Source organism: Trachinotus anak, unplaced genomic scaffold, assembly GCF_046630095.1.
Source record: "Trachinotus anak isolate AG129_WGS33_773 ecotype Australia unplaced genomic scaffold, CSIRO_AGI_Tana_v1 ptg000004l, whole genome shotgun sequence".
In the NCBI taxonomy this organism is placed as follows: Eukaryota; Metazoa; Chordata; class Actinopteri; order Carangiformes; family Carangidae; genus Trachinotus; species Trachinotus anak.
Genome location: NW_027273855.1, coordinates 14,260,546 through 14,285,014, shown reverse-complemented (window position 1 = coordinate 14,285,014; position 24,469 = coordinate 14,260,546). Strand labels below are relative to the sequence as shown.

At 41.2% G+C, this 24,469-nt stretch overlaps 2 protein-coding genes across 2 annotated transcripts; both read right to left on the bottom strand.

Moving 5' to 3' along the window:
• Positions 1–253: 253 nt before the first annotated feature.
• pa2g4b (proliferation-associated 2G4, b) lies at positions 254–6,439 on the bottom strand. The gene is made up of 13 exons (XM_071476234.1): positions 6,229–6,439; positions 4,157–4,285; positions 3,953–4,058; positions 3,767–3,836; positions 3,522–3,614; positions 3,367–3,430; positions 3,178–3,256; positions 3,018–3,096; positions 2,787–2,920; positions 2,598–2,692; positions 1,582–1,709; positions 1,344–1,397; positions 254–1,255 (listed from the first exon to the last, which is right to left on the bottom strand). The coding sequence occupies exons 1-13, from the start codon at positions 6,314–6,316 to the stop codon at positions 1,196–1,198; spliced, it is 1,179 nt and encodes a 392-aa protein (XP_071332335.1). The 5' UTR covers positions 6,317–6,439; the 3' UTR covers positions 254–1,195.
• Positions 6,440–7,715: 1,276 nt separating this feature from the next.
• Positions 7,716–22,273, bottom strand: erbb3b (erb-b2 receptor tyrosine kinase 3b). Its single transcript, XM_071476229.1, has 28 exons — positions 21,581–22,273; positions 18,926–19,080; positions 18,614–18,800; positions 17,054–17,179; positions 16,882–16,944; positions 16,557–16,675; positions 16,270–16,411; positions 16,026–16,139; positions 15,819–15,936; positions 15,655–15,728; positions 15,280–15,370; positions 14,373–14,575; positions 13,994–14,126; positions 13,802–13,895; positions 13,057–13,214; positions 12,914–12,970; positions 12,522–12,663; positions 12,292–12,411; positions 12,031–12,129; positions 11,627–11,812; positions 11,375–11,530; positions 11,170–11,245; positions 10,895–11,041; positions 10,708–10,805; positions 10,012–10,188; positions 9,840–9,911; positions 9,210–9,501; positions 7,716–9,045 (listed from the first exon to the last, which is right to left on the bottom strand). The coding sequence occupies exons 1-28, from the start codon at positions 21,678–21,680 to the stop codon at positions 8,135–8,137; spliced, it is 4,410 nt and encodes a 1,469-aa protein (XP_071332330.1). The 5' UTR covers positions 21,681–22,273; the 3' UTR covers positions 7,716–8,134.
• Positions 22,274–24,469: the final 2,196 nt, after the last annotated feature.

Sequence of the window (24,469 nt, the reverse complement as noted above, 5' to 3'; positions counted from 1 at the left end):
TTTCTACTCGACTATACTCTGTCAAATATAGTATATAAAGGATGTTTGCATTACTTTAAAGCTGGTCTTTCAACCACATACGTGCCTGGTATCCAGTCACAAGCCAATTTCTAATTTTGATGAATGAGATGCAATGAGAGTAAAATAACTCAAGGTGATTCATTAATGTTCAAAATCATGACAGACACACTTAACACTCATCAGCAAAATCATCTGAATAAACCAAAAAGTCCAAAAGAAAGGACCACACAAATGATGTCAGGTGGCTTTTTAATGTTTCCAAAAATAGTCTCTGAAAGTGGGATTTGTTTTACAAAAGTATCCATATATTTAACAGGTATGGAATTCTTATGTAAACACAGACTGTCAGACTCAGTGGTGGCACCAGAAGACTGAATGCTGAACCCTTGGCAGAAGTTAGACCATCCACAAGTGAGGAAGGAAATGTCTTTTTTTCCTCCTAGTTAAATTACTCAACTGGTAGGACTTAAAATATCAGTTTTAGAAATTGTTAGCTGAGTAACCTACAGTAGGTGCCTAGAAATATACACAATGACTAGTAGGCTTAAGCAAGAGCAGTACAAATGCGATAATTATGCTGAACAGTAATGATGACTAATGATGTCATAAATTGTGTGAATATCATACAACACCAGGGTTCAAGATGGGTGTAACACATTTCTGCCCAGGGCAAGATAATGCTCATTTTAAAAAGGCATGGCTTCAGGCTTATGACTTCCAGGAAGTTATCTAAATGCCACACAATTACACTGACACAGTATTGTGCATTCATCATCCTTGGCCGCTCTGTCAAACTCATTTTATTTTCCATATCTTTCACTACAGTTATTGTGGAGAAAGGGATAAAGGCTCAAGGTCAGTCGAATGGTTAAAATGTTCCAGTGAGTAAATGCCCTTGCACAAAATATCCTCTCTTGCAGCAGAACTGTGCCCACTAATAAGAGAATAAGGCTGTCTCAAGGACAGTAAGATTTACTAGGTACGTGTGTGTGTGTGTGTTTTAGGTGGAGTGACAGAATTTAGGAGCAGCATCATCCCAGACTGACATCAGTTAGATTCAGAGGTATTCACAGCGGCTACACCCGCAAGTGCCTCAGACAGCTGGGACAGAAGGAATCGTGACGTCTGTTCTTTGGGTCATCAGAGGTCAGTCAGAATTTCTTGGAGAGAGAATCTATTCTGCAGCTTCAGTCTCCATCGCCTGTCCTGTTGCACTCTCAACGGTCTTTGAGGCCTTTGTAAAATAGAAGATTCAAGTTAGTGGGAACATTTGGAGCTTGTATTCTTGTTTATTTCATAAAACACCCTGCTCTGTAACTCACCTTCTTTTTCTTCTTCTTCTGAGTCTTCCTGCTGGCTGAACTCTGAAGCAAAGCCTTCGGGGGGGTGGGGACACACACCAAAATTTAATGTAATGACCTCATGCGGTACACCGCACAATACATCAATACATAATGGCTTTGGAAATGCCAAGTCAGCTAATAGCATGCTATAGCAGTCCCATTAGTCTTATTCATTCTTTTTGGGCAGTGGACACAATATCCATCAAACACAGTTTACCTTCAGCTCTGGGTCCTCCACCTCATGCTCAGACTTGTAGAGTTCTGGCTCAAAGAGGCTGTTGGTGATTCGCAGAGGACCATTGGCCATGAGCAGCACGGTGAACTTGAACTGGGCCACAAATTCGCCTGAAAACAGATAGGATTCAAAGTTGCATTTAACAGTGCCAGTTGGTACACAATTTGGACATCCAATGCCTCAGGTAACAGGACGAGTGCCATTAATTCATTGATTAAAATGCATGGTGACATTGAGACGATGATATGCAGTCCAAGAAATCCAGTTTAAACAATACAGAAAAGAGTTTTAATGCTAGTGAGACACCCTCTGACATTAACGAGAGATTATCTCAAAGTTTGAGCATGCAGATTCTCACACAGGGGTCATCTCATCCAGTTCACTTTATAAAGTTAACTATCAGCACTTGGATGTATCAGGCCAACATAGCAGGGTCCTAAATGGCACAGTGGTAACTTAACAAGGAAGGTGCCTTTTTAAACAGAGCGATCATTGGTCTGAACAACAAAATAAAAAGAAATAATATACATCTTTGTTTGAGAATACTCTTGATAACATTACTTTCCATGGGACACATAGGAAATTGACTTTGTTGATTGACAGAAAATTAATGGGTGTCTATTTTGATAAAATAATCATTTGTGTAATTTTTAAGCAAAGTTGTAGACATTTGCTGGTTTCAGCCTCTGAAATATTGGGTTAGAGTTCCAGTGAGGCCTGCATTCTTTTCTTGATGATTGACAACCCAGGAATTTCTCTTATGTACGGCCTGTCAGAAGCTGGTACAGCCATAAGACTCAGTGGTTAAATCCCCTAATCCAAAAAGACAAATAATTTTACCAGTACACCCTGTGCTGTGACATTAACATTTTTACATTTGAAGTCTTCTGGCAACTGTGACTTTCAGATCTCACAGTTTTGTTCACAGGGAAACACACCTTCAAGAATTTTAATGGTCGCTAAAGCCCTTAAATGACATTCCTCATTGTTCCACTCACCCTCTTTCTCGTGCAGCACATTGAATGGCTGCAGCAGCTCATGTTTGGCACACTCCACCACACCCAACCTAGCCTTGCCTTCATCCTCAAATGCTCTGAGGAGACAAAGAAGAAAAGAGAAATTATTTGACATAAAATGAAAGGCAAAAAAAAAGTAAATATCTGATCTCAAGATAAAAAAGATAATACCTCAGAGTGAAAGGCATCGTATCAAAGCGTCTCTCCATCTCACTGAAGAATGTCCGAGATGTCTTCATCTTCAAGCCGTACACCTTGTTGGGGTCACGTTTGTAAACGGTGGTCCTCTGACCTCCATCCTTTGCCTGAATCCCCAAAACAGAACACATATTCTTAAAACCCTTGCCTTTATGAAATTTTCAAAAATAAAAAAATTAAAATCTGTACAAAATTTCCTCTGACCTTTCCCTCTCCAGTGCTGATAAGCACATCCACTGCATACACCTCATGCACCTCAAACTCGGCCTTCTCATGGTCCTTTCTACAAAAACAAAAGTCATCCACTGGTTAAAGGGCACACTCATCAGGTCAGAGGCAATGAGCACTTGCTGAGTGAACTCACTTTTGCTGGTCCGTTGGATTTTGGATGATAGTTTTCTCCCCATCAATCACATGTTGTTTGAGCTGATGGGACAGCATGCCTGTACACATTGAAGGAATAAACCCGGTCAAGCATGTCAAATCACATTCAGTGAATGTATACCATTGGGATCACAGAGCTTGAAGGTGCCAAATGCTCACAAACACCCACCCTCGATAGGAGAGCACTTGAATGACTTTGCAATCTTGTTCCAGGCTTCTGTGACCTGTGTGTTCTAATAGAGGAGACATTAGTTATGATTATTCGAAGAGGTACAAATGGTGACGTCGTCGGTCAAATCAGTGGTCATGGTTGTAGGTTTTTACCTGGTTTCCTGGCTTGACAAGACGCAGGGCAGCCTCAGCACAGAGGTGAGCTGCTTTGATAACATCAGCCTTCCTCCCTGTCAGTGGGTTGTCCTGAAGTCACACAAGAGTAAAGTCAAAGTATTATAAGCTGTTCATGGTGTGACTTTCACTGATAGTCACATAAATCACAACTCATGACCATTGAGAATAAACGATTGAGCGGACCAGCTGACGTGTCATTTCTTCCAATAGTGATTACATACCTTGGTCACTCCAACAATGAAGCTGTGAGCCACATTCGAGATGAAGCCGTCAACATGTACACCCAGATCACTGCACACAAACACAACAGTAAAACATGAGGTAAAAAAAAAGTGTGCACGCCCATAAAATATAAACTATAATTTATCTAGTGCACAGGATGGACAGGTATGAATTCAGCAGCTTACATCTTGACAAGGTCCCCATCCTTCAGCATGACATCAGGGTCACTCTTCAGAGGGGAGCAATGGCATACGCAGTTGTTAACTGACACACAAGTTGGAAAAGCGATACCTGAGAAAAAAAAAAAAAAGAAAAAAAACAGAGAGTGAGTACGTAGTGCTGACTCAAACACACTGAAGGTGACTAATGAAGTGCAACAAAAGACTTGCCTTTCTTCATGTCTTTTTCCTTCTTGAAGATTTTCCCAGTCTCAGCCATGATGAAGGCATCACCTTTTTCACACAGGCTGAGTACGGAGACCCCAGCCGTAGCCGCTGCGACTACTGTCTTCAGAGCCTCTGCAAGACAAGAGATGAGAAGAGCCACAATATGTCAGTGACAAAGTGTATATAGTTTTGGACTGCAGCTAATGATTATTTTCATGATTTATTCATCTGTTATTGTGTTATTTTCTAGGTCAGATGATCAATTGTGTGGGTCATAAAATGTCAGAAGTTATTTGTCTGGTCTAACCAACAGTCCAAATGCCATTTATTAATTTTCTCTTGACTGAATATTCCATTAATCATATAATCATTTAAGCACTAATATAGTTGGTACTGATGAGACTAACAGGTGTCAGGCTGCCACCACTGTGGATAGATACGATGGATAATTGGGTGAACATTAACATCAACAATGACTCTTCCTCACTGTTGAAGGCTGAATCACTTTTGGGTGATGACAGCAAATAACTTTGAACAACTCATTTCATTTTGATTAAGCAGATGTTATGTAAGCTATAATAACAAAGTGTGACTAATTGTCTGAGAGCTGTAAATAAGCTTGAAACAGCATAGTGCTAATAGTAAATTAGATGTCTTAAGATAAGTAGGGCAGCTGTTATAAACTACAACAGAAAACCACAAGGACACACAGTATCAATTATGTGAGGCACCACTACAGCGTAGGACCTGTGTGTGCTGAGCATGTTGTCATCTTTATAACCTAGAAGTAGCACAGGCCAATGGCAAGGAGCGAAACACAACCACTGGAAACTGAAATTTAATAGAGCTGCAACATTTAGTCATTAAATCTATTAGTAAATCAAAAGAAAATCAAACAACAACTATTTTTACAACCAGTTAATTGTTTAAGTAATTTTTCAAGCAAGAAGTCCAAACAGTTTTTGAGTTTTGTGGAGTTTTGGATGTTTGGTGACGTCACTTTGACCTCACCTTAACGGATTTAAATTTGTATATTCTGAGGCAGCCTTTTATTACACCACTTACACACTAGCTCAGATTCACTTACCTCAAATTAACCATGGTAGTTATTTTACAATGGTTTTACTATATGTATTTAAACTTAACATGGCAGCACGGTCAGCTGAAGGTGTGAAGATAAGCACTGGTGAGAGCATATGCTTAGTCAGATGAAGGAAGACAGTAAAAAATGGAATTGATGTGTTTAGAAGGCAGAAATAATGAAATATTAATATACATAGTATAGAGGCAAACATAGATTGTTTAAGCTCTTAGGTTTGTTATATTGAGATGAATTGTTATATATTTATATTAAAGCTATTCTACTTATGACACCACACTGATGATGTTGAGTGCATGTGGCCTTGCAAATGATATATTGCATAATATATTGGCTTCAACCACAAGTAATTCCAGCATGTACGTTTAGGATTCATGTTGATAACTTTACATTGAAGGTGAAATTTTGTTTTGTTAAGTATAATAAATAATTCATTTTTGACGTAATTCAACAGGGTATTGGTGTGTGTTGACTGACTTCTGCTTACTTAAGTCCTTAAATTACAACCGGCTCTTCAGTCAAGTCTCTTACATGTCAATTATATCAGTGTGGATTTGGATTAGCTATAGGTATATATTTAAATGTCGGATACGCTGTTCAAGAACAACCACGCACTGTCTTGTCATTCAATTTTGTACTTGTCATTGTTATCTGTTACGTTAGCAGTTACAGCTAGCTAACGCTTGCTAGTGAGGTTGCTGATCCACATAGCCGCCTAGCTCACCGGGCTAATGTGACAGCTACACGGCGTTGAACAAATACAGGCTACAATTAACAAAAGGTCCTCCTTATCATCCACGAAAGCCGTGTCTAACTTGTTTTTAAACAAAGGCCCGCTCTCTGATACGACCTGTGGCTGCTGCAGCAGCGGCACATGGCACAGCTGCTGCTGGGTAAGACTAGCTGACACTGCTAGCTAACAGCAGACGGACTCGTACTTGTGGACGATTGAGACAAAACCGCTCGTTTCACTTACGATTCGCAATCTCGGCCCCCATCTTGTACTTGGTGACCACCAAGTCATCGGCGATGGTCTGCTCCTGTGTCTCGTCGTCCCCAGACATGTTGGCAGTGTGTCTGCTAACTCAGAGTAACTTTTTTCTCCCTGCGGGGGTCAGTCACTCACAGTATGGACCACGCTGCTCTCTGCACCGGCCCGCCCGACTTCCACCGGCGGCCAACGATCACTAGGTCCCGCCTGCTGCCAGAGACACACTGCTCAGTCAAGATAGTTCACCGTCTAGCGTTGTGCTCTTACTGTAGAGCTGCAGTCGTGAAAAATGTCTGTTATCGCTTCCAGGAGCCATAAGTAACATCTTCAGAAGTGTTATTTTGTCCGGCCAACAGCCCGAAATCCCGAAAATGTTCAATTTACTAACATATATAACAAAGACATACATCAAATCCTCCCATTACGCAATCTGAATCCAGAAAATGACTAAAACAACTCTCCGTCAATCGATTAATCAGCTAATCAACTATTAGTTGCAGATGGCATTTTTGATTAGTCTCTGAATTTTTACAATCCATTAATCAAGAAAATAATCAGAATAATCTGTGATGAAAAAAAATCATTAGATGCAGTCATGTATAAAACTGTACTCAAGTAACATTTTAAAAGCAGGGCTTTTATTTGAAATATAGTATTTTTATACCTTTACTTTAGTTATGTTTACTTAAAGGTGAAGGGTCAGAGTACTTCTTCCAGCACTAAATATTATACCATAAATGAGGAGTCACAGTCAACAGGACAGTCTGCTAATATAGAGCTTGCTAATTCATGCATTATGTCATTATTACATTTATCAAGGCTCACAGAATCCAAAATGACAGATAAAATCTCGGAGACAGTAATGCATTCTAAAATAGCAGTGACCTCCTTGCTGTTTTTTATGTTTCAAAGGCGCTATTAAGGACAGAATAGAAAAAACTAAGTCTCGGAAAGAATTGGAAAATATGTCAATGTGAATATGTGAAATTTATTATACAGTATCACAATATGAATAATTAAGTTCACAGAGTTCACATTACTTCATTGTGCCAAGGGCATCTCTCAAGGGAGGACGTTTCAAAAGGACTTAACCAGTGCTCTGATAAACCAATTAGCTTGTAGACGTGGATTCGAACGAAAACGGAAAAACGAGGAGATGAACGTTTCACTCCTCTGATCATCTTTGATCTGCCTCGGCCCAAATCCCGCGCGATTCTGTGAGTGATGCGTTCACATGCCTCCATCTCATTTTCTGCCGTTCACTGTCACTGTTACTATTTTCAAGCTGGAGATGTGCATCCTGCTTGTTTGTTTTATTGAATGACTCACGTCACTAAAAATAAATAAATAAGTTAAATAAATGAATGAGTACTTTTAATACAAGTCGACATTTTATTATTTTATTTTATAAACACACAAGACAATTAAAAAAAAAAAAGACGGCTGTATACAAATCACAAATGACTGGATAATTGCAAAAATAATCGTATTTATTTGTTTACTTCACAATTCACGTTAAAATAAGTTGTACAAAAAAGCTGCTTAACAGAAGTGGGGCTGAAACACTTCTTGTTCCTGCTACAAATTACACAATCATTGTAACATCGAAGCATGTGATGTAAAGGACTCTTTATTTAGTTCATGGGCAAACACCGCATTTTGCCTGCCATAGCCTTTATTTTGTTGTTCTGTACCAATTCACAGTTAATAAACATTCATTTACTGCACCATAGAACTGTAGAATACAAGTCAAGGGTACATTTCTTTTTCTTCAAATTTTATCTTTCAAATGTTGTTGGATGTTTTTCTGTAACTCAGAAAATTAAGAAAGTTTATGACAGGAACTGAAGTAACAGCAGCAGTTACTGTATCTCTGTCCCAGTCCACATTATTAGGTGCGTACAGCATCTGGCTTGAGGAACAGTCTACTGTGCCAGTAGTCTGGGTTGTCAAATGATGTGTTGCTGCCAGGTTCCCCCATGCCAGCACAGACCTTGATGTATCCCCTAATCCCTGCACACCTGCCAGTGCCCATCTCTTCAGAAACTGCCCTCCCCTTCGCCGGGAGGTTCTGGTAGTCAGCCTGCTCCCACCCACTGGGCACCACTCCAAATCTGGTCATCTCCTCATACTCCACCTTTCCCCCCCCAGGTGTGAGCACATCTGGCCTGGGCATGACCGTACCGCTCAAGTTCCCCTCATGTGTGGGTTGTTTATTTGTGTTGTGGCACTTGTGATCTTCTTCTTCCTCCTCATGCTCTTTTTTCAACACCTCCACTATTTGGTCTGTTTCCTCTGTCTCTGCTGCACTCTTTGCAGATGTTTGACTCCCATGTCTCTCCCATGCTGGATCCTGTCCCTCTGTAGAGTCAGAGTGTCTGATATCCATATATTCATACCTGCCTATCCCTTTGGCTGCCTCTTCTTGGTCTTCCGCAGCTCCAATCCCTCTCTCAGGATCCCCAGGTAGCTGATGTTCCTCTGTGGAGTCCCTTTGATCTGTTAAACTCCCCTCACAGTCCTCACTTACTTGAATACTCCTTACAGCTAAAACTGGTGACGGTGTTTCCACACCTGGTGTGTCCCCTACAGGTAATGAAGCCACGAAGGTCCGAGAAGGTAAAGGTGAGGTTTTACAAAGTGCCGCTGAAGGGGTAGCGGCCTGAGATGGGACACCTTTAGCTGAGCAAGGAGAAGACTCTTTGCTCATGGTTTCATACTCCTGGGAAGGATTTATCACTACAAGAGACAGATTATTCTTCAGTCTTGAGTTTCTTCGGCCAGAGTGAGAAACTCTAGAGACTATGAGCCATGAAAAAATGTGTAGAAGGAAGAAGATAAGGGAAGAAACCTTGATTATAAATTGTTTATGGCATAATTTACTAGTTAGTTTCAAAACACAGCAAAACAGCCAAGCAAATAATGGGAAAAGTCAGCATGCTCACATTTTAGTGCTGATAATTTACCTCTCTCTGAAGTTCCAGGTGACCCAGGCAGGACATAGCCATAGTGGTCCACCTCTTCCTCCTCCTCTGCTGTCCACACCTTGTATGAGGATGGACTTGATGCTGTTGAAAGCTTCCTGTGCCGGCTGATGGATATACGAGGATTGCCCCTCTCCGAGCCAAATCTGAGCCTGTGAAGACTCCCAGTCTGCAAAGCTTCCTCACGCAGCTCTGCCTCTCTGACACTCCCCCTGACCTCTGACCTCTCAGGCAGTGTCCGCACTGAGCTCAGGCGAGACCTCTGAAACCACAGCTGAGACAGAAAGGCGAAGACTTGGACTGATGCAGCAGTTCTTAGAGACTGATCCTGTTATTTGCAAAGTGGGACCAGCTGGACCTGAATGACTCAGAGTAATATGTCTCACTTCCCGAGGTAATAACCTACTGGCAGTGCTGGGTCTTTATGATGATTTTAATATGGCTATTGGCAAAGTGTTGTAATAATTCTGATTAAAGTGAAGCTGTTGAGAGTTACTGCTAAATATATCTACTTTATCACCTGTGCAACGCCAGCATCAACCAATGTTAGTGTTAGCGGGTGGGAATGTGTTTGTTTGCATGCATGTGTGCGAATGTGTGAGTCTGTCACACCTGGCGGATGCTGTCCACTGGGCTGGGGGTCATCGGCAGATATCCAATAGGTCCAACCTGAGAGGTGCCACTCTACAAATCAGGAGAGAAAAAGTGCCACATACAGTTTTATTTGCCTCTGATTCTTTGACAATGATCCTAAAACGGTTTAAACCTAAGATGTTTTTATTACCCTGTAAGAATTAATCCGTGAACGTGACAGACTCCAAGATGGAGAGTGCTGAAGAGGAGGAGTAGCTAAACCATCCTCCAATCCCACATCATCTTGGTCTTCTAAATCTGCATCCAGAAGTCCTCGCTCGGATTCTCTTCGATGGATTTCTACCGACGCTGCTTCTTCTCCCTCCAGCTACAGAATGACATTAAGTATAGGGTTTAAGGTCAGAGTCAACAGCCAGTGGACTCAGCTGCAAGATAAATGAGTGGTGAAATGTAACTAAATATATGTACTTTAATACTGTACCGTAAGTATAAATTACTTGAGTATTTTGATTCCATGTTACTTTGTACTCCACTACAATTCAGAGAGATAATTTTAAATAATATATTATATATCATATTATTATATAAATATTTATTTGACAGCTTTAGTTAGTTGTTATTTTACCAATTATTGTATTTTACATACAAACCATATGAAGCACTTATAATGTATGACACACTGTTGTAGATTAAACTGTCCAACAGTATGTAATGTTATAGCTGAGATGATTCGTTTATTAAACTGTCAGTCTGTCACTGGAGATGTACAATTATTTTATTTTATTTAATTTTACTTTTCATTTAACAAACCAAACAATCAATCTATTAATTGAGAAAACAATCATCAGATTTATCAGTCGGGATACTTCCTCCACCACTGCCTCACCTTGATGACAAGGTATCTAGGTGGGTCTCTTGCCATGCGAGTAAAGTCACTGGCCAACTCTTTGAAGGTCGGCCTTATATTTTCATCAATCATCCAACCTAAAGAGAAGAAGTAAAATCATCCTAGTCAAACTAGCATGTCTTTGTGTGTACTTGTGCGTACTGGTGCAGTGTTTTATTACACTCACATTTGACCATGACCATGTAGACGTCTATGGTGCAGATGTGGGGCTGTGACAGACGTTCCCCTTTCTCCAGCAGACTTGGCACTTCCTGAGGCTGCACAGAGACATACGGCTCCGCCCCAAAAGACATCATCTCCCACACTGTCACCCCTGTCCGAGAAGAGAGATGGCACATTTAAATTCTCCCTGAAAAAATTCCCTGACAGCAGATTTCAAGAGGAAAGTTGATTTATTAGTACACAGAGTATAATGCTAGACACACTCACACAGCCTCTTACCATAACTCCAGACATCACTTTGATGAGTGTATCTTCGAAACAAGATACTTTCAAGTGCCATCCATTTTATTGGTGTCTGGATTAGGAGACAAATTGGAGACAAGCCGTACAGAATAATTTCCATTACAGGAACAGACAGTAAAAAAAATCTTAACTGTAACTTAACAATTCAAAGTGTATCTCAAAATGAATTTGTCAAAACAACCTTAGTGTCAGTGTAGACGTATTTCTTGTCATCAGGATAAAGGAGGTCTGCCACACCGTAGTCAGAGATCTGGACCTGGTAGTCATTCTTTAGCAGGATGTTGCGGGCAGCCAGGTTCCTGTGGACCATGCAGTGTTCCTCCAGGTAGTACATACCCTGAGACACAAACATGTACACTTTAAATATACTCTGACAGCTGGTATACATAACAGTTGGTTGCTCAAAAAAATCTGTAATTACAGCCACACTCACTTTAGCAATCTGCACACACCAGTTGAGCAGGCGCTGGGGGTCCAGGCTGTTCTTGTGCTGCCTGATGTGCTCCAGTAAGGACCCCTGTGAACTGAGCTGGGTCACCAGTTGCAGACTGGTCCCTGGACAGATGCCCAGCAGCCTAACGATGTAGGGGTGATCCAGGCTACCCATGGACAGCATATGCTACGCACAGAGCAAGATGATAGAACAGTATGTACTTTGTGCGATACTCCTATTTTGTGTTATGTATCTTGAATGAAAGAAAAACCTCAAAGTTATTTGATACAGGCATCATTTTAAACATGAAAACATTTGTCCTCTCCTTCTCATCATATTATATGTCCCATTAACTGCTATTTCTGAGATGTCTTTTCAGGAGTGTATGAGGGTCTGATTCTCACATCAGTGATCTCAGTGAAGGTCTGTCGGCCTGAGCTATCCTGGATGGTCTTAATGGCCACGGGGATCTTCACTGTCTCTCCCTCTGGAGTCCAAAATCCCTTAAACACAAATTAAATGTGCAGCTGCAGTCACATCAGTCCTCATGGCTCTGTGAAACTTGTTAGACTGAGACTAAAGCATTGATAACAATTAAACTGTTGGATAATCAGTGAATGTCTAAAAAAAAAAAAAGAAAAAGAAAGACAGAGTTTTATCACTACCTTGTGCACTGTGCCAAAAACACCTGAGCCAAGGGCTTTGATTTTTTTCAGCTCTGACGGCCTCAGGATGCGGGCGTGAACCTTGGTACCTTTCTCACCAGGACCCAGTGGCTCAAAGCTCTGCCAAAAAACAACAGTTATTCCCGGATGATTTGTTTCTCTTATGCCAACACGTGCATTAAGCAGTCAAATCGACAACTCATGGGGTTGGATGGTCTCCAAAGCCTCACCTCCCCGCTCTCCAGGTACCTCCGCATGGCTCTCTTGCGACGGATGGCCAGGCCTCGGTGGTATAGCACACCCAGGAAAAACAACACCAGGCAGAAAATCAAGCCAGCCGGCACACCTAAAGCTATACCTGTGATCTGACCGCTGCGGAATGAAGCAGAAAGAGGTGATAGTGAGGGGATACACGGTGAATAGGTCAGAAACTGAGGTAATCATCTGATTACATTTTTGTATTTTTACTTAAATATCCTTTATGAAATGTCTGATGATGTTCCTAGAATTAATACTTGAACTGGTCAAATGGAAACAACATCCCACAGATCACAGTGCGATGCGGAGGATTCAGACATTGCAGTGTCGTCTTTTACATTCACCAGCAGGGGGCAACACTCACCTGCTAACAGCCAGTATGGTTGTCTCCAAGCAGTCATTTAATCCTGGGCCTGAGCACCTGAAACACGCAAACATCATTCTGTTCAGCACTCATGGATTCATTACTGTAATACATGGACAAAATACACGCAAACCCGGTCTCACCCCTGCGTGCAGTTGTGGTGACATGGTTCACAATGACCCTCCCTGTTGGGGTATTTGAAGATCAGCCCCTTTTGTCCATCATTTACTCCAGTGGGACAGGAGGACATGCAGTACGGACCATCTCGAAGGTTGGCGCATGCCACACACTCGTCTGCACCCTAGCAAAGAGATAGAGGAAGAAAAAGAAAAATACTGGAGAATTTATAACAGACTGACAAACACTATGTATAAACCTGCTGGGAGGTATTTGTAACCTGCAACGAACCAAGACATAGCAGAAGAGACTATCTTTGTGTTGTATTTGTAGTCTGATTCTAATCCAAAATGAAAGATTGCCCGTGGCAATAATTGACTATAATTTGTAATGTAATGGGCAAGGAATGGCAGAAAGTCAATACTGGTCAATATTAAATTTCCTAACAGGGGGAAGGCAGCAACTTTGAGGTGGAAGAGACTTTGTACTGTTTCATATCAAATTTCTTTCACTGATTTCGATGGCCATTATTTTGTACTCAACAATTTCAATACATTCACACTCTACTACAATAGGACTGTTAAAAAATGACCACATCATGAAAATATTAAGACAACATATCAGTGTGGTGGGACATATTATATTATTACATGTATCATGTAGCATTTGTAGAGCTGTGCCCTCCACTAGATTTTGAGTGGATAAATACCAAATGCGAGCAAGAGTTTGAAGACCCTGAACCTTTGCTTTACTATGAAAGGAAGTTATTACCGGCCCAGTACAGCTGGCTTTCCCATGCTGAGGCTTGCACTCTGCATGACAGGCAACACACTCGCCATCAGGCCCTGCAAATTCTCTTGGAGCCCTGGGGGCACAATTTTCAAAAATAAATACTGTTAGACAACAGGAATATATCCATCACACGAACATCAGGCACAGGAATATCATTTCGTATCTACTGACCCTGTGTAAAAATTACAGCTGGCCACACATGTGTCGTCTTTGCTGTAGTCCCTACAGGAGAGACACTGGTCAGGCCCCGGGCCCCAGCAACCTGAGTCTGAACACAATGGGTCACACACATGGCCCTCTGCAACTGCACACACAACAATGTAAGAAACAGCATCAGGTGCCTGCTGCAGCAATACAACAATCATTCTTACATTTCATTCAAACTAATTTGATGGTAAGATACAAGAAGATAATGAGGAATTCATTTTTTGACCACAACATAAATAATATACAGAGACTGATGATGCAATAATAGTTATATAGGTTGTTCAATGTTTCATTTTGGGAATAGAGGAGATTTATTTTCTGCCAGACCCTGAGCTCGCCTCACCACACTCTGCCAGCGGCCTGTTGTTGTTGAGGTTGTTGACTCGAACTCTGCGGCCTCTGAACAGCTGCGTCCAGTTTACAGTGTGGTGGTAACAGAGGTTGGCGTTCTGACTGATGTACACGCTGCCATCACTGATCTCCCGGAGGGAGCGCAGACCCAGTGAGGTCAGAGTGGAGATGTGCATCACCATCAGAGAAAAACGCCTTCGGTTGGAGGGTTGGAGGATACAGACAAAAAGAAAACAGACAAATGAAAAAATTTAAATTAGCTGGAGAAATATTTGAAACGAATGTCAAATAATAAAAACACTTTGTTTCTGCAGATTGTGTTTTATTTCTAAGCCAAAAGACGCGCTGTGGTTTGGATGTTGGCGTTATAGGGGTCATACACACACACACACACACACACACACACACACAGAGTCTACAGTCCACACCTCTACACAGCTGTGAAACATAGACAGAGGAGAGAGAGGTTAGAGAGTGTAAACTTAAAGCACAGGGGGCTCGTCATGAGGTGTTAACATGGAGAACGGCTTAGAGATAGGAGGGTGTAGAGCGCAGAGAGGACACATGCTTATACTGCACACTGAACATGTTGTACAGATAGATATAAACATCAGAACCAGCCTGAGGCATAAAGTAGGTGCTTTAAGCAAGATTCTGTTCATTATTCTTTTTAATTAATGTTCAAATAATTCATACATCACGTTAGTACTGTTTGAACATCTGCTCTTTCCATGTGAAAGTAAGTCCTGTTAATATGTTATGTATTCTATCAGGTAAATTTAATGGTATTTCTCTGAACTTATTTGATCCACTTCGTCTAGGTCAGCTCTGACTGACACACACAGGCTACAAACATGCACGTCATTGGCACGTTCACATGGCGTGTAAACAAGCCTTACTTGTAGAGTGACCTCCCCTGGATGGTAGTGAGACTTGAAAAAACGGACAGATCGTTCAGCTCTTTGGGCCACGACTGGATGTTTAGAATATCTAAACATAAAACACAGTGATAATATTAAAACATGAGTTAAGGAGCATATGGAATAATATTGTACCTATTGTGTGTGACTAAAGACAGTTTCTCAAAGCAAAGCAAACTTTATTGAATGGATAAATGCTTTTTTTTAATTTTTTTTTATTTTTAGGAGTGTGTCAGGACTACTCCGGGTATACTTTACAAAATGGTTGGTGCCAAGTGTGCTATACAAAAATCATTACCAAGCATTGTGAGTCACTATTATTTAACATCAACAAACTTTACTGTATATACAAACCTGTTATTTCTCTGACAGTGCGGAACACCTCCAGCTTTTTGGAATCCAGGGGTGGGATGTTTTTAAAGTCATCTCTATGAAGAATAGAAACACAATATGAACCTGCTGACTGTATTGCATATGTCATTGTGTGCCGAGATTCTTCAGGCAGCCCAGACAATTACCCAAGAATCCCTGTGACCAGAAAGTGAAGACTGCCCTGGATCTTTGTGCAGTTGATGAAGCTGTCAATGTTGCTGGAGTCCACGGTCTGCCTGTGTTCAGCACCTGTTCCTTCACACACTACAGGGACGATCCAACAATATCATTAATTTTGATGACTGACAAATAAAGCCAGTGTTAGCTCACAGAAAGTATTTATTAGTGTCAACCTTTTGGGCAGAGTCCACTGCAGAGCTCGCACTGCCTCTGGCCTTCTCTCTCCACCTCCATCTTGTCTGGAGGACAGACGCTCACACAGGAGCTACCGTCCACCACAAAATGAGCTACATGGAGAAAGAGAAGAGAGACACAGGAGATACATTTCAGACAGACAGAACCACTGGCCCCATCTTTTCATGTGTCACGGTGTCACTGCTGAGCATACAAACACACCAATGCACAGGGGCTACTCACTGGGGCACTGAGAGACACAGATGGATCCATACTGATATTTTGCATTAGGGTTGGTCTCCATTTGAAACGTCTGCTTGTTATAGATCAGAGTCTGGGGGCACTGAGGCACGCATGCTCCGGAGTTGTTGAAATGACGACAGGCCTACACAGGTACGCACATTATTGGATTCAAAAGGTAAGAGACAAAACAGTTGAGAGTGAAACCCTTGATAACTTCGCTGCAAAGACTGCCTTTCTCTTTATTATATCAGCAGATTCCTACAGAGAGGGGAAGACAGAGCACTTACAAAGCAGTCTACGTCCAGAGGGCCTTTACATCCTGCTGCACACTCTATGTGACAGCAGTCCCTGGGGCTCGTCCCAAAACATCGGCCATTACACTGCGGAGCGCACACCGTCTTAGTCACTGAGGCACACAGGAGAAATGGTTTGAACAGAGGTTATGTGTGTGTTGTGTGTTTATGTCTTAGTGTGTGCATCTTCTTCTGTCTATGAAGAAAGACATTCAGTAAAGAGAGAGAAGGAGGAGGAGGGGAAAGAGAGAGAGAGAGAGAGAGAGAGAGAGAGAGAGAGAGGAGTGGTAAAATGGAAACAGAACAATTGGGCACTCACAGATCTGACATTGGTCCTTATTTGGCCCCCAGCAGTAGTCTCCACAAGATTTGTGGCATGGGCCTGAGTGAGAGAAAGAGAGGAAGAGACAGAGAGGCCGAGAGGATTTATAAGAAAGAGACAATCTAAAGATAATTTGGCATATGTTAAATAAAGCTATCCCAACAGAGACCTCTTTCTCCGTTGTACTGGATGTCAATAGGAGCACTGTTGTCCCTGATGATATCTTGCCAGAAGATCCAGGGGCCATAACTCAGGTACTTGTTGTTGATAATCTGCACTCCTCCCTCCAGAATCTCTGTGAGGAAATGGGTGAGCCATGATACAACAGAAAACAGACAGCATGTTCTTGGCACTTTAGATTACAGCCCACAGGTTCCAGTGCAAATATTTAGAACATACTTAGTAAAATTTTAAATACTTCACAGTCAGTATGATGGACCTAGAACTACATTACCCTATTTTGATTATAGTACATATTAGAATTATTACAAGCTATAGGAGGGAACATACTAAGCGTATATGTCCTTTTAGAAAAGCTAAGTCATGAAAAACGTGGCACTGCAGATTCTTTCTAACATCATTTTTGATCGTCAGATGAATATTACATCAGACCCCCAAACTGCACTATTCCCCAGTATTTTATCAGATTATAAACATGTAAACAGTAACATCTTTATTCCCAGACTAATGTTTTGTTCCCCAGCAACACCAATGTAGCCTTCACCAATAATAATAAGTACTATGTATTTAAAAACTTTTTTACAATGTAATTTCCACAAAGTATTTTTCTACCCATTTTCCTAATGTACCCTATGATTATAAAGTAGGTCAGTAATTTAAAAGTACTTACAGAGAAATCTAGCTCCTCTTACACACAAAATTGTTACTCCCTCATCCCCTAATCTCTTGTACTTAAGGGTCATAAGGGTCAGAGGTATTTCATTCATAATCCATATATGAACTAAATAATTACGCTGTGTATGAAGGCTGTAATCTAAAGCATTACTGGCATTACAGTTATCTTTCTTTCTACCTCCAAGAAGCTGCAGCACAGTTACTTCTTCCTGCAGTCACTGACTACACAGCCAGACATCCGCACAATGCATTTTATTGGATCACTAGAAAACAGTTTTCAGTCTTGGTGTTTTGTGTTGTATAATTATATAGTATAGTTTTCAGTCTTCCCTAACTCACTATCCACAAGGAATGAAACAGGTACCTGTCTAGGTGATGTTTGGTTACCATAAGGCACTTTCTCACCAATATTATTTGGGAACTGTATGAAGGTTTTGTGAAACAGCCATGAATATAAAGTAAAGGGTCTAAAGGGATATTAACAATTCTTTGGAGGGCTTTTTTTTATTATATAATGTAGAAAGGGAAACTAAAACTGAATCCCTGCACTCCTTGCAATACATCACCACCTGCAGTTTTTATACTGCGTAAGAAGGTATCAAGAAATAACAGACAGTTAGCTACAGCTGAGACTGTCATTTCCTCTACATGTTTTCTGTATTTGTCTTTTTAGGCTTTCAAAGAATGAATCACAACCAGCTATAATTACCATTCTCTGTCCATAAAATGGCGTTTTTGGCGTTATTGAGTTCATGTGCCTTTGTTCTCACTGACTTGGTAAATCACAGACAAAACACTCTTTACACATTGCATATAGACATCTTTTTCAGTTTTGCTGTCTCTAATGTCTCTTCTCTCATTAACCTTCTTTTACCTGTCAGGTTTGCGAGCCCCAGCTGCCGCAGGCCGTTGGAACCGTCTTTAGGGTAGTTGAAGAGGACCGAGAGGGCAAAGCGTCTTTCATACAGGCTATTTCCTCTGATGATCCGTAGTTGCCCTAAAGGAATCTCCTGAAAGTGGTTCATAACAATGAGGACGTAGCCAGTCACCTCGCGGATTGTCTGGAGGGAAGAAGAAGATCATCAACATGAAACAACAAGAAAATAACTTGATCTTGTAGAGTGGGAGGATTTGTACAATCAAAGCAGATGAAAGGCAAGTGAGTGAGGAAGGATGGATGGATTACCTTGAGGAAGGAGAAGTCCCAGTTACTCTCAATCTGAGTGATCTCCAGGTTTCCCATGATGATCTCACAGCCGTCATACCGGTCCTTGATCAGGTTGTACTGATGCTCCTGAGAGCCTGTGGAGCTCAGGCCATTCTGCGTACCAGGACACACCACTGACACACACAGGCAAGAAAGACACCTGTTACTCTGATCCTTTGAAGCAAAATAGATGATTTAAAGGATAAGTTCACATGTTCTCAAGTCTTTTTTCAGTCTTAAATAATACCCAAATGCCCATACAGTGTGTATGCTGAAATCCATGATTGTTTCATTTGTCCATACTGGCCAAAAACAGATCCCTGCCTAAGATAATTTCAATGTAAGAAAGGGGGACGAAATGCACAGGCCTCATTTTGTGTAAAAATGAGTTTTCCAGAGTGAGTTAGTCAAATTAAGTGGCTATGTTCCTTTTTTATGAAACATTCACTCTGGAGGGAAGGTAACACGAAGCTTCAGGGGAACACTGAAAATCCCTTAGTGGCCAGTATGAACAGATGGAACAAGAAAAACTCCTTCATGGGCATGTTTGTATTGTTTTAAGACAGACTTGGAAAAATGTGAGCCTATTCTCTACAAGCTAGTAAGAAGGGAAGGTAATCCAACTTCTGAAAGCACAGAACCTTCCTCATCTTATAAAGACATTGTTGGTCAGTGCATCATCTACATGTTAAAGGACAATGCCAGTGGCTCTATATGTTTAAGTTCAGATGACATATATTTTGCATCCCAACTAATCATTCTGTAAACTGTGTTTAGATGTAGTTGTCCTGTCGTACCAGTCAGCCATTGGTTTCCATCCATGGCATGAAAATCAATCAGCAAACTCCTGAAACTTTGCGTAATCCACCACAGTGAACATTAAGTCTGCATTATGTTTGGTCACTGTTGTCATTGCAACATAATACAGAGGCTTTTCAAATCATACTCCACTTACATTCCATTGTCATGTAACTATAATGTGATTTTACGATGCAGAAATGAATGGAAATCAATGACAGGCTGGAGTAGTAGAAAAAAATATGCACCCAAAAAATATTGAACTCTATAGCTTGTATTTGAATGGTTGGGAGAGAATTAAACTATATATGATACATGTGTTATTCTGTAATAGTATTTTTTAAAGTTGGACAAATGGAGAATGTCTCGCAGGCAGGGTTGCCATCGTTTTTATGGCTTTAGTGAGTCTTCCTGGTGATGTGTGTGTTGCTGTGTTCCCTGCAGAGTCTGATGTGAGGCAGAGTAAAGCAAGCAGGCTCTGAACCCACTACATGAAGCAGTATAGGCCTGGGGCTGATGGAGAGGAGGCAGAGGGTTGAAGGAACAGGGCTTTTCACAGACAAAGTGCCTCATTGTGATGAAGCTATAAATGTGGTCAGTGTGTCCCAGGGAGTGAAGAGTGATGCAGTGACAGAGAGTGCTTCTGTGTGTGTGCATGTGCGTACGTGTGCGTCTGAGGGGTCTGCATTGCTGAGATCATACCAAAAGACAATGGGCCATGTGTGAGTTGGACACTCTGGCAGGGAGAAGGGAAATATCGTGAACGGAAGGAGACATACACACCATCTCGTACTGAACAACAAAAAACAAAAAACTGTGGTACTCGTGCAACAATTAGGCACCTGCAGCAGCAAACACACGTCATATTTCCTGTCCTCACTGGGAACATGCAGAGGTATAAACCAAAATCTTCCTGCTGTAATAAAGTTAAGTTGATTACCTCCATAAACAGCATTTGAGACTTGCTGTATGTGTTTTTATGGACAATATTGGAGAGTTGCATGTTGAATGATAACCGTGGCATAACCCAAATCCCCATGTACTCATTCATTTTTGCATGGTTCTGGGAGAGCTGCATTACAATTCTGAGTATTAGGACTATTAAATCACACATGCATGCACAAAACACTTGCACAGGTGTACCTACATAATGCAAACTAGTGTGAGCTGTAATACTCCTAACTTCAGTAGTGATTGTCATTATTACTAAAAACTGTAACGCTTTTTTTTTTTTTTACTTAAACCCCCTGTTTTGCATTTATAAGCAGTAGGGTAGGTACACAAATAAGTGGTTTACAACACACTATAATGTAGTTGTGAGCAAGTTACTGTCCTCAGTGACATTTTACAAATGGGGCCATTGCTATGCAGGCAATTTAGCCTCCACCAGGGTCTTAATGCTGCTACCATTCATCACGAGCAGTATATAAAGTGGAGATATATTGCTGCATTAAGGGCCTTGATTACTGCCCAGTACTAACAGTAAAAAATGGCTCTCGAGGAGGAGAGCAGAGTAAACGCTGTGATCTGAGACAAAGGATGAGATGAAGGTGAGTAGTTCTGAATAGTGAATTCTATTCTACTCTATTCTATTCTATTCTACTCTATACCACAATATAACTGAATTCATACCATGCTAGCAGCTGTTAGCACTCAAGGCAGGCAGGTAATGCTGAGTAGTATCTGCCAACAGGTGAATTCAAACAGGAAAATTTAAAAAAGTTTAAAGTTAGCATGGAAAAATGAACTACATCACTATATTCAACATATTTTCCTTAATAGTATAAAATTCCTCTAAACAGGCTAGACAAGGTGTCTCATATGAAATGGTCCTACCTTCATGAGTTTGGGTTGATGCTGTTTGTAGCCTCCACGTTAAGGTCACACACAGCAGAACAACTTGCCACTGGTTCATGTTGATGTCGAATGTATTCATTGAGATAATATCATATCATACAAGTCTGGGTAGTCCTGGATGTGTAAAAAGATGATAAAGAAAACATATATTTCAAGCCAAAAATTATTAAGGTTCCACGCTCTGTCTCTGTACAATGAGAGAAAATAAAATCCAATGTCATCAAGTCAAAGTGAAGGAGAAAAGAAACTCCTTCTTTAAAACTTTGCACAAAACATTAGTAATAAGAGCAGATAAATCGCGCCAATTGCAAAACTGGAAAAGGCGAACAAGCGGCAGTTTATTTTGATGCTGGGTTTTCCCCCCCGCAGAGGGGGGCATGTGATTGGCCAGGAGCCCGATTTATGCACCAATCAGAGGTTGGTCCGTCATTTTTTTTTTTCTTTTTTTACAAACTGCAGCCTCAGTTGTTGACAGAGAGCCTGCAAACAAATACAGAGTTTGAGATAAGAATTGTTTTTCATTTCTCTCAGAAATAAAATACCTCACAGTAAACATATTAGGTGTACGCATATGAATTAATCAAACAACAGACTGGTACTTCTACCTCCAATATGTCATATATATAAGTTGTCTGCTTTTGTGTGAGCATAATGTTGGCACTGAATTAGTTAATACTGGTGATCAAGACAGAAATATGCAGCAAACAAATTTGTTGTGATCTAGGCTTAAACCTTTTGCATGTGGACCAGTGTGAACACCATGTACCCTATATGTCTTTCTTCGTGTGCAGTTATTTTGGTTTCATGTTGTCAGCTGCTGCATGTGGAAGCAGTGGCTGAGTGGCTGCACTGTTTTCCCTGTAAAGAGCAGTATTGTCCCCGCAGCCCTGTCAACTGGTTAATCACCTCTTTGATGCGTATGTAGCAGCCTGTCACAATGGGCACATTGTCAGATGGTCAAGTGACTTCTGAACCCAAAACAAGAACATGTTTAATTTTGAGAAAATTGCCTCAGAGCAGTCAAGATTCCTGAACATGAAGCTGTGAGTGAAAAGCGGACGACTCACTAATGGATGGATAGCCGTAACCGCTTCTGACAGATGCACTGTTAATCTGATTGTTGAATGAGAGAGGGGGAGAGAGCTGAACAGTCGCTGTCTGTTGCTATTTTGTATGTGGAAATCTGAATAATATTGAGACCATTCAAACATCATTATGATCAATTATCAGTGGAAATTTGATTCTAATGTTGATTTCTTAATGTATCTCGTGTGCTTAGAGATAACAGCCACTAAATAGAAGAACGTAAAACCTTAAACGTAAAGAGTTTTTTTTTTGTAATCATAACATGGTTTACCTACAAATTAATTTTTTTCTTATTTGTGCATCAGCCTGTACAAGCTGGACTCATTGCTGCCCTCCCTTAGAAGTTCTCTGTCCAGCAGGAGGAGACAGAGTCTGGGTATTGGTGCTCTAATAACAGAGCTGCCGCAGGGCCTCAGCTGGAGTTTGCACCTACATGTCTGTTTTACCATTATTATTCTTTGACCCTTAAGTTTGTTGCTGTCTGCACTAATAAAATGATCAGCTACTATTAATCCACTTGCCTATTGAATGATGGAAAACTTTGCAGGACATCATTACTCAGTAAGTTGGAAGAAATTTTCACAACTTGAGTCAGTCAGTGTGAATTTTTTCCTCTAGCTCATTAAAACAGTGAAAAGTGGAAAATATCACAGTGGGAATCAAACTAGAGCGATATCAAACAATACGTTTTTTGTGCTTATTTTTCACATTCCCAGGAGGGTTTGACTGTTGTCAGATCAAGAAAAGTGACTTCCATAAAGGCCTGATGATTCTGTGGTTTCCGCAGAGTTTGGCACTTTCACCACGCCACCATGGTGTTAGCCTCGGTGTCAGCCCTGGTGGCCCTGTCCCTTCCAAGGCGAGCTGTGGGGGTGACTGCTGTGGCCTTTTGCAGTTGCCACTCCCTTCAGAGATTGATGAATTGATTGTGGGGCTGCTGCCAGTGTGTCTGTGCCCTGGGTGAAGGCGTCCCGGTTACGGGTGGGAATCCCAGCTATGGCATCCGCCCTGGGGCTACTATTGTAGCTGTCCTGCAGGGGGCCCTGGGGGCTGGTGGCCCCGGGAGCAGCTCTGACCCACATACTGCTGTCACACCCCTGGAGACACAGCAGCACTCTCCCCTACATGGACCTCTGATTGGCTCAGATAAAATGACTCTCTGAAGTGCAGCTTTTCCACAGGGAAACTACCTGATTGCGCCAGACTCTTGATGACAGCAGTTAGGAAAGGCCAAAAGAGAAAGGCGACATACATCCATGTTTTTCCCACCTATTTGACCCGCTCTTTCCCTGGCCATGTCCACCACTACCTCTTCGATAACTGAGCTTGCAATGTCAGCTGTAAATTAATCTGGCTCTGTCTTGGCTGGAGCCTCTTATTATGAAAAGTTTACTGATCCTGAAGTTGACCAAGTTTACAGTCCCCCTCTACTCAAAAAGAGTCTTTCTTGCTGTCTCTTCATTTGAACGTTTGAATTTCACTGTGTAGTGTTATGTACGGTTTGACACTAAAAGGTTGTTTTCGCATTCATCAAGTGGAAGAGTTTACCTTAAATTTCTGTTGAAGGGGTGTACATATGATTTTGTGACATCACAACTGGTTCAAATGGCAAAACCTATACAAGTATGATCCATAAACTTGAAACCTCCAGTGCTAGTAAATATCTTGTGTTTACCAGTCAAACTTATGACATAAACAATCTTCGCATACATAGATGTTAGATTATTCAACGAGGGACAAGAGGTAGATATAATTCTAGGAATGTCTAACTAGTCAATTTAA

Coding starts and splice junctions, on each gene's coding strand:
- pa2g4b (XM_071476234.1), bottom strand. CDS start 6,316: ATGTCTGGGGACGACGAGACACAGGAGCAGACCATCGCCGATGACTTG. Junction 3,257..3,366: donor CAAGTGCTCTCCTATCGAGG/GTGGGTGTTTGT, acceptor CAATGTGTACAG/GCATGCTGTCCCATCAGCTC. Junction 1,710..2,597: donor TGTGCTGCACGAGAAAGAGG/GTGAGTGGAACA, acceptor ATCTGTTTTCAG/GCGAATTTGTGGCCCAGTTC.
- erbb3b (XM_071476229.1), bottom strand. CDS start 21,680: ATGAATACATTCGACATCAACATGAACCAGTGGCAAGTTGTTCTGCTG. Junction 19,081..21,580: donor ATCAACCCAAACTCATGAAG/GTAGGACCATTT, acceptor TGTGTGTGTCAG/TGGTGTGTCCTGGTACGCAG. Junction 9,912..10,011: donor CACGGATTAATTCTTACAGG/GTAATAAAAACA, acceptor CCTGATTTGTAG/AGTGGCACCTCTCAGGTTGG.